The sequence below is a fragment of the Canis lupus genome, chromosome 11, assembly GCF_011100685.1.
Source record: "Canis lupus familiaris isolate Mischka breed German Shepherd chromosome 11, alternate assembly UU_Cfam_GSD_1.0, whole genome shotgun sequence".
Taxonomy (NCBI): domain Eukaryota; kingdom Metazoa; phylum Chordata; class Mammalia; order Carnivora; family Canidae; genus Canis; species Canis lupus.
This window is the reverse complement of record NC_049232.1, coordinates 13,286,379-13,303,996: the sequence shown is the minus strand read 5'-3', so window position 1 is coordinate 13,303,996 and position 17,618 is coordinate 13,286,379. Positions and strand designations below refer to the sequence as shown.

The 17,618-nt window shown below is 34.5% G+C and overlaps 1 protein-coding gene across 14 annotated transcripts in view; it reads right to left on the bottom strand.

Annotated features, from left to right (window-relative positions):
- The window catches only part of CSNK1G3 (casein kinase 1 gamma 3), a 107,884-nt gene that overhangs the window by 57,091 nt on the left and 33,175 nt on the right, over positions 1-17,618 (bottom strand). For 12 of the 14 annotated variants that reach the window (XM_038551985.1, XM_038551986.1, XM_038551979.1 and 9 more), the window contains 3 exons: positions 16,113-16,540; positions 8,004-8,044; positions 3,567-3,636 (listed from right to left, as the gene is read on the bottom strand). In XM_038551985.1, coding sequence (XP_038407913.1) covers positions 3,567-3,636; positions 8,004-8,044; positions 16,113-16,290 — 289 coding nt within the window. In that variant the 5' untranslated portion in view covers positions 16,291-16,540. Of the gene's footprint in view, positions 1-3,566; positions 3,637-8,003; positions 8,045-13,076; positions 13,232-16,112; positions 16,541-17,618 lie in introns of those variants that run through there. The other 2 variants (XM_038551992.1, XM_038551987.1) reach the window with 1 other exon arrangement.

Sequence of the window (17,618 nt, the reverse complement as noted above, 5' to 3'; positions counted from 1 at the left end):
CCCAATAAATAATCCTAAATAAATCCATCTTTTAATTTTTGCTTTGACTGTGGTCAGGCACACATGACATAAAATCTGTTATTTTAGCCATTTGTAAGTGTTTAGCTCAGTGGCATGAGGGAAATACTCACACCGTTGTATAACCATCACCACTATCCATGTCCAGAACTCTTCCTTCCATCACTTCATACTGAAACTCCATACCTATGAAATAATATTTTCCTATTTCCCTATCCCCTTACAGCCCCCTGGCAACCACCATTCTGCTGTCTCTATGAATCTGACTACTCTAGGGGCCTCAAATAAGAGATCACAGAGTATTTGTCTTTCTGTGACAGGCTTATTTTAGTTAGCATAATGTCCTCAAGGCTCATCTATATTGTAGCATATGTCCAAATTTCCCTTCTTTTTAAAGACTGAATAACATTTCATCGTATGTATAGATCACACTTTGTTTATCCATTCATCTGTTGATGGACACTTAGGTTGTTTCCATCTTTTGGCTACTGCAAATCATGCTGCTATGAACGCAGGGGTATGATATCCATTAGCGTGCAATCTTTTGTACAGATAAATAAGAAGTAGAATTGCTGGATCAAATGGTAATTCTATGTTTAATTTTCTTTGAGGAACAGTCATACTGTTTTCCATAACATCTGCAGCTGTACCATTTTACATTCCCACCAGCAATGCACGAAGACTTTGATTTTTCCACATTCATACTAACATTTGTTTACTGGTTATTGGTTTGATAACAGCCATTCTATGGATATGAAGTGGTATATCTTTACAGTTTTCATTTATATTTCTCTAATGATTGCTGATATTGAGCACTTTTTCAGGTGCTTATTGGCCATCTCTACATAGTTGGAGAAATGTCTTTTGAAACACCCTGTCTGTATTCTTGGGGTCAAGTTTTAGGAGATCACTGAGTCTCAGTATTAATTAATTATACTTATTCTTAAAGAGAATACTAACAATCAAACTGCTACTTAAATAAAACTTAAAATATTTTAAGAGAGTTATAAGTAAAATTACCTTGGATGACTCATTTATGATTAAGACCAGTCTGAAAATATAACCCCTTCAAGTATCAATTCCAAAATCAAACTTTTTGTTTATTAGGCTCCATGCCCACTGTGGGGTTTGAAGTCAGGACTGTGAGATCAAGAGTCACATCCTCTACTGAGACAGCCAGCACCCCCCAAATCCAACTATTTTAAAAAATCATCATTCCTTCCCCAACAACTAAACTCTTGTTTTTTCTACAAAGCTCACATGGGCATTCAAAAATGTTTTTAAAATTCATGATTGATATAAAAATTCTGTTGTAACCTAAATTCACGATTCACATAAAATACTCAAAAATATTCACACTTTCATCAGCTTCATGCAATACCATTCATATTTCAATCTATGTAAATGCTATGCCATGGAGCACAGGGAAGCGTCCAAATATATAGTGATTGTCCTCTATATGGTGGACCCTGTCACTGTGGAACACTGTAGCCCTATGGCATTCAAGTGGTCAAGCGTAGGCCTCATTTTTACTACCCTGACATAATTTTTAAAGTTAAAGAAGGCAAAGATATAATAATAAAAGTGTACATTTGGTACTCAATTCAATGACTCCCTAAACTCTAAATTGACCTATTCTTTCTTCTCTAATTAAAGTGTTCAATCGTATTTTTCCAAATGATAGCCTTACTGTATAAGTAATGATCGATCTGCTGTCTTTATTTCCCCAGCATCCAATCTTCCTCTGATTAACACCTCAGTTTCCCAATAGGCAACCATGTAGCCCCATTCTTAGTCCCAGAGTCATCAGTAGCTCCTGAGATGAGCAAAAGATCTAAACCTGGGCAATGAAATTCAGCAATTAAAACAAGGAAAGGCATGAGATCCAAAGTAAGACAGTAAGATTCGGTCCTAGAACTTTCGCTAGAATTTTTAGGGAAAAAAATGACATGGTAATTGCTAAGCTAGGCTACTGGTAACCACCTCCGCCATCTCATAAAAAGAGCCAACCAGAAAATGAAAGTTACATACATACACAAAGACAGAGCACAGAAACAAATTCAAGAATGTTCCTGATGGCAGTATTTGAAGTCCTGGATACAATAATGTCTTAATAATAGGTCCTTTCCCTGAATTTCCAGTAGATGAGCCAATAAACTCTTTTTTTTTTTTTTTTTTCACTTAGCTTCTTAGGGCTATCACTTGCTAGTACTAACTAATATGTATGGTTTCATACATAATTAGTTTTATCCCCCTATCCCTTAAATCTCAGTTGTCAATGATAATTTTGATAACTCCTAGAGGGCTGTTATCAGACTTAAAAATGCATTATGAGAAGACTTCAGTGATAAAAATATTAATACAAAATGTCAACTTATTGTCCCTATAGTGACTACTCATTTGGAAAGTATGCTGTTAGAAAAAAAAAAAAGAATGGAAAAAAAAAAAGAAAGAAAAGAATGTGCAAAATTAATAACGTATTAAGAAGTGCTCAGCTCTATCAACTAGAATAAAAACATGTGCTTACAAAAAGACACAAGAAAATAAATCCACTTTATTAAATCCGGGGAAACAAAATATCCCTACCTGATAAGGAACTACACATACAGAGCCATTACAGTCAGAACAGAAGTGAACAGAAAACGTACAGCTGTGAGAGGCATTTACATAAAGGCAACGCAACATACTATAGGAAATCTTATTAGCTTTTTTCCAATGGCAAAAAATATCCCTGCTCATTAATTTTAGAGTTCATATAAAAATACACCTGTACTAAAAAAAAAAAAAAATCACCTTTATTAACTTCATACAGACAATGTAATTACTGCATACTTGTGGCTAAAACAGCAATTTATTTTGTCACAGATCTGGAAGCCAGAAACCTGGAATCATTCTCATTAGGTTGAATCAAGGTATTGGTAGGAGCATGTTCTATCTGGAGATTCTAAGGGAGAATCCTGAAAGCCTCTTCCAGGTTCCTGTGACTGCCGGCATTCACTGTTATGGCTATATAAGCAATCTGCATTTTAAAACCACTTTGCCTTCTCCTTGGTGTATATAAAATATCTGTCTTTCTTTTACAAGGACATCTGTGACTGTATTGAGGTGCTATCCAATAATTCAGAATAATCTACCCATCACAAAATCCTTAATTTCATCATTCCTGCAAAGGTAAATTTACAAGTTCCAAGGATTATGATATGGGTATCTTTTATGGGCCACTTTTCAGCCTACCACTGTCCTAAGTCATTTCAGTAACTATAATATCACCAAAAAGGCTAAGACTTTAGAAGTCATATGCATCTTGTATTTTCAAGTTAAATTTTTTTCACAATGTTCCCTATTCATATTAGCACCAACCAAGTAAGCTCCAAAAAAAGTCATAATTAAAACAAAAAGAGAACATTAAGACTCTAGTAAGGAAATGTCTTGTAAGCATAGCCTTAAAGAAGTGATTCATTTTAACCAAATTTAAAATACTATTCTTTTAAACCGAAGAGTTATTATAACAATTTGTTACAAATTTAAAAATTAATACAAGACTTTACCTCCAGATCCTAACTGCTTGTAGAATCTGTATTCCAAATGTAGCTGTGGTGCTCTGGATTTCATGGGCTCCTAATTAAAAAAATAAACAAAAATAACAAAAAATATTTAAATTATTAAAACATCACTAAGCCCCAATTCCAAATGTTCTAAATCTTAATGTCAACTCTTATATAATTTAATATTCTACTAGGCATCTTTCTCTAAGGTTTCTCTTTCTCTAAGGTTGTCAGATCCACATAAAAATCAACTTTACAAAAAAAAAAAAAATCAACTTTACATTCAGTTAAAATCAATTGATGCCATAAATGTACATAAGGTTAAGTGGCTATTAGATGAAGCAGTAAAGAAATCTATATGTCTGACTTTTTGACCCTGAAGAAAATTATACTCTGAACATTCATGGCTAGGGAAATGATAGCCCTTACTCTTTCTCCTCTTTCCAAGAATTCATCTCTGAACTGTGTATTTCTCATGTAAAGGTTCTAGATTAAAAGAAGGCATAGACAAGTGAGAAAGAACAAAGATGAAAGTATGAAAATTTTGACAGGAGCAACAAGAGATTTTTTAATTTAACTAGGGTATAGCTTACAATAAAACACACAGTTTGTAAGCATTAGGTCCATGAGTTTAGTTAACTACATATATTCCCACAACCACCACCTCAAAAAACCTTTAGAACATTTCCATCATCCTTCCCTCAGAAGCAGTCTGAGGGAAGCTCAAAGCTATCACCTTTGGATGAGTTTCATCTGTTGTTGGATTTCATATAACTGACATTATACAGCATGTTTTATATGTGTGTGTGTCTAGCTTTTTTTCATTCAACATGTTTGTGAGATTTATACACTCAGAGAAACAACATAAAAGCAAGACTCTAGATAGAAGAAATAAATAATAAATGTGTGAAAATATCTGCAGAAAACAGGAAACTATATCATAAAGTAACAGGAAATCTGTACAAGATCCAGTAGGAAAGTAAAACAAAATAACAATATTTAAACAAAACCAACAGAACTTCAAAAAATTTTCTATGACTTCAATAACTGAATTTGCAAACTCAGTCTGCCAGCAAAGTAACACAATAGAAGAAAGACTTTGGAAGATACATGGGAAAATGTCTACAGAACTAGAAAATGTACAATGCCTCTACAGAAATTATATGGAATGCATTATGAAGAAAGAAAAACAGAAAATACAGGGGAAAAAATGAGAGACCTAGACAACACAAGGAGAAAGTCTAACAGACATTTCATAAGAGTCTCAGGAGGACAACAGGGAGAGAAGTGACCAAGAGCAACAAGTGAAGAAGTACCTCCTATGAATCTTCAAGAACTGATGAAAGACAGCAAACCACAAACTCAGGAGGAATACAGATCCCAAACAAAAAGAACTAAAAACAAATCTATGGCCAAGGCATATCCTAATGAAAACTATAACCCATGAAAAAGACTTCAGAAAAAGAATGTGTAAAATCCCAGGGGAACAATTATAGTCATAAGTATTATTTTAAGAGAAAACAATGAGCTCAGCTCTTGAGAGGCAGGAGAGTAAAACAGTTAAAAGCACAGACACTAAAACTACACTGTTGTGAGTTTGAATCCTAAATCCATTACATACTAGCTGAGTGGCTTTGGCAAATTACTTAACTTTTTTGTACTTCTCAGTGTCTTCCTTCTATTAGAGGGATAACACTTTATCCTTCTCATTATACCTATATGCATATGATTATTTTATTTGATACATATATACATTTATACGACTTAAAACAGTTCCTTCCACATAGTGAGTGGCTATAATATCTATAAATTCTTCACTTAACTATACAGAAGTACATAACCATAAAATGTAATGAAAGATGCCCCTTATACAATCACCAGTGAAATTAAATACATAACTTATTCACTCACTAAAACTCCCAGATAAAAACAGAAACTCAGATCTAATTTAGGTCAGTTCAGCTTGATTCCAGTACTTTACTAGCAATAAAATTTTATTACACCACCATATAACAAAAGTCTAACAGGCTGACATTTTCATTATTCATGAACACCAGGTTATTAGATAAGTGCAAACAACAACATATGAGAGTACAAGCTAAGGTCAGATTAACAAATTACCCAGAAACAAACTATCAATCTGAACTAGGATAAGATTAAATAAATGTGAAACTCTTTCTAAGAGAGAGCAGAATGGAAAGTAGTCACTGAAATATGCTCTCTGAACACAACTGTTATCAAAATGCCCCTACTTGTACCAAAATACAGAAATCAGATGGCACTGAAGGTAGAGAGACATATAGCATTTTCAACTGATAACTTTTAAGGCAGGTTCTGAACAAAATTATGTTATGCATTAAAAATATATACAAACAAGAAAATATATAAGGAAATTTTATTATTTATTTATAAATTTTATATACATAAATATTTAATAAACTACCAAAATATGCTCCAATAGTTTATATGAAATGTCTTCTATCTCACCAATATAGTTCTGGATGAATTCAAGGCAAAGGTGATTCTATAAACTTCAAAATACCAGACATAGATCAAAAGAAATTGCCATTTCCACAAAAAAAAAACAAAAAAAAAAAAAAAAAAACCCTATTATTTATGTAGTGTTGATCACTGTGCCTTATAAAAAAGGGGCAAATCAGAGCAGAGGGAGACTGTCCAAAAAAAAGGAAAAAATAACTAAGGGGATAGTGACATGGCACAAAGATAAACTAAAAAGAGTTGTAAGTACATGTGTATATATATAAGACTAAATGATGGGATGCCTGGGTGGCTCAGCAGTTTAGCACCTGCCTTTGGCCCAACGCATGATCCTGGAGTCCTGGGATCGAGTCCCACATCAGGTTCCCTGCATGGAGCCTGCTTGTCCCTCTGCCTGTGTCTCTGCCTCTCTCTCTCTCTCTGTGTCTCTCATGAATAAATAAAATCTTTAAAAACAAAAAGACTAAAATGATGACATACTAAATGTTTACTAAGGCATCAGTGGTGCCAAGAGGGTAAATAAGTCCCAAATCTGAGAATAAAAAGATCTAAGGGTCACCAAATTAATTCCTGGAACACACAAGGACAGGTGAGCCTAAAGCAGTGGCTCCTGCTTTGAAACAGTGGTTGATAGGTCTTAGCATATCAGTTCAACAACATTCACAAGCTTCTGTGAGTAGAGCTGCTCACTATAGGCTGCTGTGGCAGTACACAGAATTACGGGTGTTGCCACATTCCTGTCCTTGTGTGCCACTCCCACTCCCAACATCACACAATGTCTAGATCCTAGACTGCTGCCCTTGAACATGGAAAAAGGAAGAATTCCAAAGAAGTGAAAGTCAGCAATGCCCTTTCAAACACTGTCCAATGCCTACATCCTGGGCCTCCCTATTGTGATTCATACAAAGCAACCCTTGTTCTGATTTCATGCTCAGAAGGGAACCTTGTCATTTTAACTAGCTTTCTATGCAGATCAGCCTATAGAGACCAAACGTGTCTATACTGATTTGGGCATTCTGAGCATGTCATAGTAAAATACCTCATTTTAAATTAGAAAGTTAACTCTTCTAAATATTTATATCTCTGATAGCTTGACTGATTGTATGAACTGAATGATTACTGTAAATCCACCTTTAATTGTCAGGGTCAATCTTAAGAGATGACCTACTAGATTTCCTATCCTAAAGCTAAAGAGCAAATCTTAAAACTAAAGTGAACTCATCTAGATAAAAGCCAGCCCCAAACTACATGTCAGTCAGCCAGTTTCTTCTGGTGGAGTCACAACCCTCTTGGGCATCTTTACTTCTCAGTGAAAGAAATAGCATTTGTTACAGTGAAGCTTGGTCTACAATCACAAAGACACTTCAAATTAAGTAGTACAGTTTTCTATCTCATCCCAAAAGTTTTTCTATTTCTCTCCACTGCCTCTTATTTTAATAGTCTCTCCTTATATATTAATGTCACATTACCCGAATAACAGTGGTTATTTTGGCAGAAGCAAGATTGACAATGGCTAGCAGACTGGAAAAACCAAACCATGATTAACCTCAGGGAAACCTGGCTGGCAAACCAGAGAGAAAAGTTGTGCCTGAAGTAAGTTCAGTCTTATAAAAATTCCCAGATCCCAATTCCTCCAGATAAGAGCTGCCTTACAGATGTCAGAGTTGGCACATTTAGGACTACAGAAAGGTCCCATGGGAGTTTGCTTTCCCCGTTATCCTCCACTCACATCAATAATTTCTGAATCTCTGAAGGTCAAACCATATAAAAAAAAAATATCAATAGAAGCAGAGATTTTTTGGAAGCTACCTGGAAATGTATTTTCAAAGAATGCAATCCTGAAGACTAAGGACATTTATGTCCAAATGCTTGAATCATTAAGCTAACCATCAAAGACAAAACAGGAAATCAATTAAGGAAAAATAAGAAACACGAACTTACCAGTTTAATTGCCACATATTCATTTGTATATAAATTTTTCCCTTGAAAAAGAAAGAAAATATGTCAGTCTACCAAGAATTAATTTTTAAAGATGTATTATGTAAAACGCTACGCTGGTTGAAAAAAAGAGCACAAAATACATTTAAATAAAGCAAAAGGGGGGGCACCTGGGAGGCTCAGTCCATTAGGGGTCATCCACTCTTGAGGGTCATGTAATCTAGCCCTGCCTCGGGCTCCTCTCTCAGCAAGCAGTGTCCTTGAGATTCTCCCTGGCCTTTACCCTCTGCCCACCTTCCCACGCATGTGCTCGTGCTTTCTCGCTCTGTCTCAAATAAACAAATCTTTAAATAAAGCAAAATTGTTTGCTTCCAACTACGCAGCAAAAACTTCAATGACAAAGAAATCTCAAATCTTCAACTCAATGACGTATTTAGCATTTCACCTGGATTCAAAGTAGAAAATAATACTAATAAATATGTTAGCCCACTTACAAAAATGGAAAGATTCTTACTTTGCTGGAATATTGCACACAATACACAAAGTAAAACTACAGTCAAACACCGATTAAGATAAATTTCAAAACCAGAACTCCTACATTAAAAACCAGAATACAATGTGAAAATAAAAAACAAAAAAAAGTGAAAATAAAAAAATTAAAAATGTGAAAATTAAAAAACTGGAATACAAATTATTTTCCCAATCACCACCTAATTTTAAATTCTTCATTATTATGGGATGTATTCTCATTTGAGCTCATATGTAATCTAATAAGTAGATTGAACACATAGAAAATATCTGGACTATATTAAAAATGAAATAAACTAAGAAACATATTATTCTATAACTGGCTCTAACTAGAGGGGGAAAATGGTTATTAGCCACTTACCTTATAACCAAATTAAATTATGAATATTTTTAAATGTAGATATAAACCATAAAACAAGAAAAAATATCACCCAATTTATAGACTCCTTTCTGAGCATTTAAAACCAGTGGAAAGGGACACCTGCGTGGCTCAGCGGTTGAGCATCTGCTTTTGGCTCAGGGCATGATCCCAGGTCTGGGGATCAAGTCCCACATCGGGCTCCCTATGAGGAACCTGCTTTTCCCTCTATGTCTCTGCCTCTCTGTGTGTGTGTCTCTCATGAATAAATAAATAAAATCTTAAAAAAAAAAAAGGTGGAAAAAGATTTTACATAGAGTAGACAGCACAAAATGTGTTAAACCTCTGTATGCTGAAAAAGTTTACCATATACAAAGAACAGGTGAATAACAAATCAAAATAAAGATTTAACAGCTTTACTATGTAAAGAAGTCAAATGAACTACAGTAATCTTCAGCATTGAAAACTGAAAATAACGTAGAAAAATCCAAAGGGGCAGCATCAGTATCCCAAATTACACAGTACAGAAAATTTTGGAATAAGTGTATGAAGACAATTTGATATATAAATTAATGTATTTCTTCACAAGTACAGTAAAAAGAATAAAAAATAGAATGTGATTTCTGAATTTCCAGCATTTTTTCAATAAGCATGTATAATTTTTATGAGAAAAACAGAAAAATGATAGCATATTTTTTAAATTGTGATAGTAACTGGCCCCACTCACATCGGCTGAACACAGAATAGGCAATCATCTACTTTCACACATGTAATTTTCTACCATATACCCCTAACTTCCTTTTCTAAAGCAGCTAAAGGAATGGCAGTAAACCTTTTAAGCAAAATTTCAGTCTCACATATGCACACAGTATTTGTTCATACAGATACTGTAATACTCTTCTGAATTTTGTCCTTATTTTATAAAAATGAATAGGAAAAAAACAAGCATTCATACTAATGCTAAATAGCATAGGGCTCATTACCCATGATATGAGCACAGGGATGGAAATCAATAGCAGTGCCCAATATTTCTTATTGTGAAGAAATACATTAATTTATATATCATGAACATTAATCATGAACATTAAGCTATATTCAGGTACTCACTGATCCCATAAATATGTAAAAAGAAAAAATCATACCAGGAAACATACCATATTCTTAGTCAATTAGTTCAACATTTAGATGTGCCTTCATGTATACTTTCGAGAATACATTATATATGAAATTGTAGGCTTCCTCGAGCAGGCACAGAGTGAATCATTTAACGATACAGTGAGGAACTTCATCTTGAGGAACTAGTATCTCACAAAGGAATAATTCTGTTTTGAGTTCAAAGACGGAATTTTTATTTCCTCAGGATGCCTGGGTGGCTCAGTGGTTGAGCATCTGCCTTCGGCTCAGGGCATGATCCTGGAGTCCTGTGATCGAGTCCCACATCAGGCTCCCAGCATGGAGCCTGCTTCTACCCTCTGCCTGTGTCTCTGCCTCTCTCTCTCTCTCTCTCTCTCTCTCTCTGTGTCTCTCATGAATAAATAAGTAAAATCTTTCAAAAAAAAAAAAAGACTTTGTATTTCCTCAAGACATTATTACCCTTTCACAACTACTATGCATATGATGTTTAGTCACAGGTATCCAAGGAAAAATATCCACAGGACAAGAGATGAAGTTAAATATAGAGTCCACAGAACCAAAATATACCAAATTCTTCTATAAGTACTATTTTTACTGGCATTTATAGGATTAAATGTCTACTTTTAGGTCAGAGCAGAAAGCACTAAATCCTTAAAGCACCCTCTTTTTTTTGAACATTAAATATTTTGCTGAACTCAGGATTATATTTTTAAACATGAACAATGATGAAACAATATTACCAACGCATTTACGTCACCTAACATACCTAACACACTTGGCTTTTAATCAAAGTTTGTTTTATGTATGAACAAACAATGTGTAAAGCATGTCTTTGTGTGTATAATGTGAATGAGAAGGAGGGAGTGTATGTGTAAAGTGAATCCAGTTATGACAAGGCTCCAAGTAGAATGGTTCCAGTTAACTGACGTTTTAATCCAATTTCAAAGGATATTTCTGGTAGAGCTTTGTGCTACACTGAACTTGAAAAGATGGTGTTACCAATTTGGGGAATTGGGGTGGTAATTATTATAGAAAACTATGTTCTACAGAAACTATATATGTGTTTACAGCAGGAACTACTATTTACCCACCAATAACCAAGCCCTCCATTCTATAATAATAGAAGGACTCAGTATTAAAATGGCTGTCCAACTACAGACTACATTTCCAGCCTCTCTTTCAGCTTGGTGTGGCCATGTGATTAAGTTCCAGGTAGGAGTGGACATAAGGTTTGCCACTCCTCACTTCCAAAATGAATGTGTGCTGTCCTGGCCCTTTTTCTTCCTGCTAGCTGGCTGGCTAGCTAGGAGATAACAGCCAGACCAGCAGTCACCTTACACACAAAGACTGAGGATGCAGAGGTACCTCGACAGCCCTGAGTATGCCCCCTCTGGTTTGTATTATGTGGGAAAAAAAAAAAAAACACAAAAATTATTTTGCTTAATACCACCATATTCTAGGATCTCCTTTTTAGAATATCACAATCTGTTCCTTATTATTACATTTTTCAGTTAAGTTCCATAACATGCTTCAGTTAGTAGCAGTAGAAAATCAATAAGCATAAAAATGATGAATGCACTCAAATCTGTATATTTGATATATATCATAAGGCCTGCAGAATTTTCAATCAAACAATTCTTAAATAAAACCAATCAAACAAGGATTATGAACTACATAGAAGAAACAAAAATATGAGCAGATACTGAAATTCCTGTGGTATCCTTAATTATATCAAAAGTTACAATAACTTTTTTCAGGTACAGTGTCTCATAAAGCTATATATAACACCCTTGTTTTTTTGTTGTTGTTGTTGTTGTTGTTTTATTTATGATAGTCATACAGAGAGAGAGAGAGAGGCAGAGACACAGGCAGAGGGAGAAGCAGGCTCCATGCACCGAGAGCCCGACGTAGGATTCGATCCCGGGTCTCCAGGATCGGGCCCTGGGCCAAAGGCAGGCGCCAAACCGCTCCGCCACCCAGGGATCCCAACACCCTTGTTTTATGTTCTTTTAAGAGAGAGTCACTCAGGTGTAGCCCCAAGAGGGGACACAGAAGAAGCTCAGGAAAACAAAGTTTATTATGCTCACAGGTCCTAGACAAGGGAGTCACAGGAGAAGTATCATGTTTGGTTCAAGTGGTGGGAGACAGAAACAAAGGAAAGGGAGCTTAGGCCAACCTTTATTGGCATTTCTACAGAAAGCCAAGGCAAGGCAGGACAAACAGTTCAGGATTAACTAGTTGGATTAATTCTCATGGCAAATAATTCCAGGGTCTTTGGACTATATGGTCTCTCTTGTCTTGTACCTACCCATGGGATGATTAACAAAGAAGATTGTCTCTTAGAATACACAGGCCAGACAGAGGAGATAAGGCTCTGGACTGGATACTCTGCAGATCAAAGGCATGCTCCCAACTGAGTCCTTTGCTATGTCTAAGATTAGCTAGCCCCAGCAGGAACAGTCTCTCCCCAGTCAGAAAGATTTTTTTTAAGATGTCAAAACAGGGATCCCTGGGTGGCGCAGCGGTTTGGCGCCTGCCTTTGGCCCAGGGCACGATCCTGGAGACCCGGGATCGAATCCCACGTCGGGCTCCCGGTGCATGGAGCCTGCTTCTCCCTCTGCCTGTGTCTCTGCCTCTCTCTCTCTCTCTCTCTCTCTGTGACTATCATAAAAAAAAATAAAATCTTTAAAAAAAAAAAAAAGATGTCAAAACATAATAGAAGAAAAATAAAAAATATATATATAATAAAACACTATATTTTAGCTAGCTATGTTCTCATTCAGTACCTATTAATATTTCTAGGAGTTTAGGCTAACTGTCTAAGCTAGAAAGAGATCTACAAATATGAAGAAGGCAAGCCTCACCACCAATACGTATAAAGATAAAATAAAACCGAAAATACATTAAATTGATCATTTTATAATAAAAAACAAGTAAAAATTTACTATCAATTATTTAAATGTATTTTAGATTATTTACAATGTTTATCTATTTTCTTTTACTCTCAAGGCAATTGGACAGTTTTATGTCCAAAATTCTTTTTTCTTAATAATTACCTGTAAGAGCAATTTCAACAATGCATAATACTGTCTCCTCCTGGGGCATTTGAAAATTGCAGGGAAAAGAATTTGGGGCTGTATGCAGAGGTATAACTTTCATTTAGTGCCCAAGAAGACAGAAGTTCTAAACATGAAGTATTTGGAACAGTCCTCTACAAAAAAAAAAAAAAAAACTGTCCAGCTCAAAATGCCAATAGCATCTTTGTTGAAAGTTACTTACCTGTAACATGTATAGCTTGTATTTTTTCTCACCTAATACTAATCACAAAAATTTTAGGGCCAGAAATCAAATATTCAAGAGGAGTAAAATGTTTTAAAGCAAGCACTTTTAGAATCCAAACCAGCTTTTAACATTAGCATGTTTATCCAGGTACATAAAGAATGATGCTCTGAACAACTTTTTTATATAGAGAAATTATCTGGGGCCTTTAAAAAAGGAGTAAAATGCTACTTTCTTTAGTATCCTATCAATAAAAAGGAATAAAATGATTAAATTATCTATATAAGTATAGATGTTATTATATTATATAAAACACAAATACACAGAGTATAGATCATACATTTAAATAAATATATACAAGTATATAATAACCATAGATGGATTAGATACAGATACACAACCAGGTAGATGACAGATGGATGGATGGATGGATGGACAGATGGGCTAATAAAATCATCTTGTTCCTATTACTGATTATTCACAGACTGGAAAAGAAAGGGACATTTTACTGCTTTTTCACTATATATAGCATATACAGTTTGAGTATATGGTACGCATAGTTTCTCATATTGCCCCAGTAAAACGGTCAGCTAGATTTGTTTTGTGTGTATACACACACACACAGTGAGACATACATACACACACATAAGTGTGTGTGTAAATATATATGCATGTACTTATTTTGAAATAAATTATATGAAACTTTTAAATAAAATTGGCCAATGTACTGTATAGCACTGTAGTCATATCCACAAAGATAGGAAGAATACAAATACATATATATGAAATGTTATATACTTGTGAGTTCACTTACATATATAAATTTAAATAAATATACATACAACATGCCATTGTTTTCATTCTAAAATACAACAAATATCTTGATACCATCTTTTAAGGGAGGAGAACAATCATTGTCTTCCTAAAACATGGAGGTATAGTGCCGGTCCTTTTACATTATCATCTAAATTTCATCTTCACAGTAAACTAGGAAGCAGAAATAATTCCATTTTAAAGTTGAGGAATGTGAGGCCTCAAGTGGTTACATGACTTATATTTTCCATAATAGCAGGGACAAATTTTATATTTTTCCAGTATTACCAGTGCCTAATCAAGCCTCCCACATGGCAGATATGCAATGCATTTTGACTGGATGGTTGAAGTGTGCTCAGAGTTATACAAGTAAATAATCTTGTTTTTTCTAATTCCTATATCTGAAACAGTTTAAGAATTTCAAAATATTTAACTCAATATCCTTCAGAAAATAAACTATAAAATATTCACCCTTTCAAATATGTGAGTCCCTACTGAAATGCAAGAGTTGCTGGAAACATCAATCATAGCTCTTTACAAAGTATGTCATTGCCTTTTATTGGCTTGCTTCATGCAAAGATTTAGTGCACATTAACAAAACAAATAGTATTAAAATGAAGGATTAACTACAAATTAGAGTGCTTTACAAGATGAAAAGAAGTAATTGAGTAGATAAACATACAAATGGATTTTTCCTACTAAATAGTAGTAGTGGGATTGTATCTAAGGAAAATTGTAAAGCTAGTTTTTCCTTTTTAGTTCACAAGTTTCCATTCTTGGTAGTCCATTGACCAGTCCTCAAGGAACCTCAGTACTGATGCTCATATAACCATGCTGTCCTCTTCTTATCTCTTCACTCAAGAAAGCCACATCTGTACAGTACTAACATTAGCTAAAAGTCTAGATGCTAGAGGCTACTCTCAGAGTCTTGTCATTAAACTGCTGTGTGACATCTGGCAGGTAACTGTCCCTCACTGAGGTTCAATTGCCTTAAATGTAGAGTTAGGCTTAATTGGATCAATTTACCAAAACTGCCTGATTTAAAACAAACTGAATCAGTTTGTTTTAGGACACTAAAACACTTTGTGTCCTTTCTTAAGAATATAGATTTCTTGGGGCACCTGAAAGCTCAGTGAATTAAGTATCCAATTCTGATTTCAGCTTAGGTCATGATTTCATGATCATGTGACAGAAACCTGCCTAGGGCTCCATGCTGGACATGGAGCCTGCTTAAGATTCTCTCTCACGCTCTCTCCCCCTCTGCCCCTACCCTCCACCCCTACTACCTGCTCTCTAAAAAAAGAAACAAAACAAAAAATAATAATATATATCAGCCCCACCCCAAATGTACTTGGGGGGGGGGGATGATGGTATTATAATGTAAATTTCACTGATTTTTTTTTTTTTTTTTTTTTTTTGTATTGAGAAAAAAACGGGGAGGGGCAGTTGGAAAGGGAGAGGGAATCTTAAGCAGAGCACTGAGTTCAATGCCGGGGCTCAATCTCACAACCCTGAGATCAGGACCTGAATAGAAACCAAGAGTTGGATGCTTAACTGACTGCACCATCCAGGTGCCCCAATTCTTCTGATTTTTATGCAGTTTCAGTATATTACCTTGACTTTAAGCCATACATACCCTCCTAAAGTGATCAGTTACTACATGTTTTCAAATCGGAAAAAAGTAGCATAAATATCATTCTTAAATAGCACCCTGAAAATGGCTCCTTAAAGGTGCTTTTTTTTCAGCTTTTTAGAGACTTTTTATTTTACTTTCTTTTTCCTCATATTACATATGGGTGATCTCAAGTAAACAGACATTCATATACTAGGGAACTCCTTACAAATGAAAATACAAATACGAAAGAAAGTTCCAACATTTATATTCTTTAAAATTACCACAATTAAATAACTAAGCAATAACAATATCATTTTCATTAGAAAGTACTTTCAGTTTAAAAAAAAATGCTTCCAACATAATGGAATAAACAAAATAGTCTTACCTAATCGTAATTCTCCAAAATTGCCACATCCAATTTTTTTTCCAACTCTAAAGTTAGGTCCAACCATTAAAACTCCAGAGGATGAAGATCCAGTTCCTCGAGTGTTATGTCCCGACCGACCACTAGGTCGTGCCATTCTATCATCTGATTTGTCCTTGTCTTTCTTTTTATTATCCATATCAAGTTTGCGGTACTCCACTTTGAATTCTTTAATCAAGACAAGCACAATGAAATAGGGTATTGTGAGAATAGGTACATCACTATGTTAACTGTACCAGGTGGGTAATTGTTAACATTCAAATTGCAGTAGGTAGTCAGTTAACTGGTGCCTGTTCATCCCATTCGTAAAATTTTTCTTAGTTGTCTTTTCAGCAAAACATGTCTTCGAAGTTCTCTTTTCAATGATGTAAGCTGATATTGATAGAGAGCTAAAACATTAAGAAAAAAAAAATAGTCAATTTAAAGAATTAAAAAACAGTTTTGGGAAATTAATAACATAAATGCAAGCAATGAATTACTGCTATTTGTTAATTCCCACTGAAATCAAACCACAGTAGACTTAAGCTAACCATTACTCTCTTTCCTATACTTTAATACCAAAGAGATCACAAAAACAAAGTAAATTTATTAAAAATTAAAAATATAATAGAAATGTACTATTTTATAAGCCAAAATACATTCACTAACCCAGACCTTACAATTTAAAATCATTTCAGTTTACCAGTAAGTCAATATATGATTTTTCACTTAAAAGCAGAAAAGAGAATACATTTTGCAAATTAATAAAATGTTTGAATAAAAATGTCTTCCACATGTCTACACACACATACATACAAATTTTCAAAGTCTTTTCAAATATACATTCTCATTTGAACTTCATTCATTCAAATATTTATTGCCAAATAATTCAAACATTATTATTTTTAACTATAGATGGGAATGGACTTCAGAAGTGGTAATACAAAGAACTTTCTTGTCACCCAACATGGGAAACAGTTAATTCTTATATAACTTTGAACTTAGACCTTAAAAAAATAAAATAAAAATAAAAATAACTTCACAAGATTAAGAAATAATGGTAGGCATCAACCTAATAAGGTGGAGAAGGCTGGTTTTCAAATTTTCTAATATATACATGAAAACACTAAAGCTCAAAAAAAGGCTTCTGGAGGAGTCTTCCCCAGTCATGTTCTCTTAGGAATTTCACCCAACTCATATACCTCAATTCTGCAAGCTTAAGCAATCCTCCTACTTTTGTTTGAACAATTTGAATGGATTCCTATTCTTTGCAATTAAAGCAGTGACTTCAAAACATAATCACTAGTAAGGAAACCAGGATCAGTTTCAAGGACTTCTTTTCCTATTTCTGAAACTGATTATATAATACAATCATAACAAGGGTTGAAAGAAATAGTATTTTCTGATTAATTTCCAGCAATCCCCCAAATAGGCAATTAGTTCTAACACCCAATGTGTTCACAAGGTTTCTTATTATATCTGCCATAT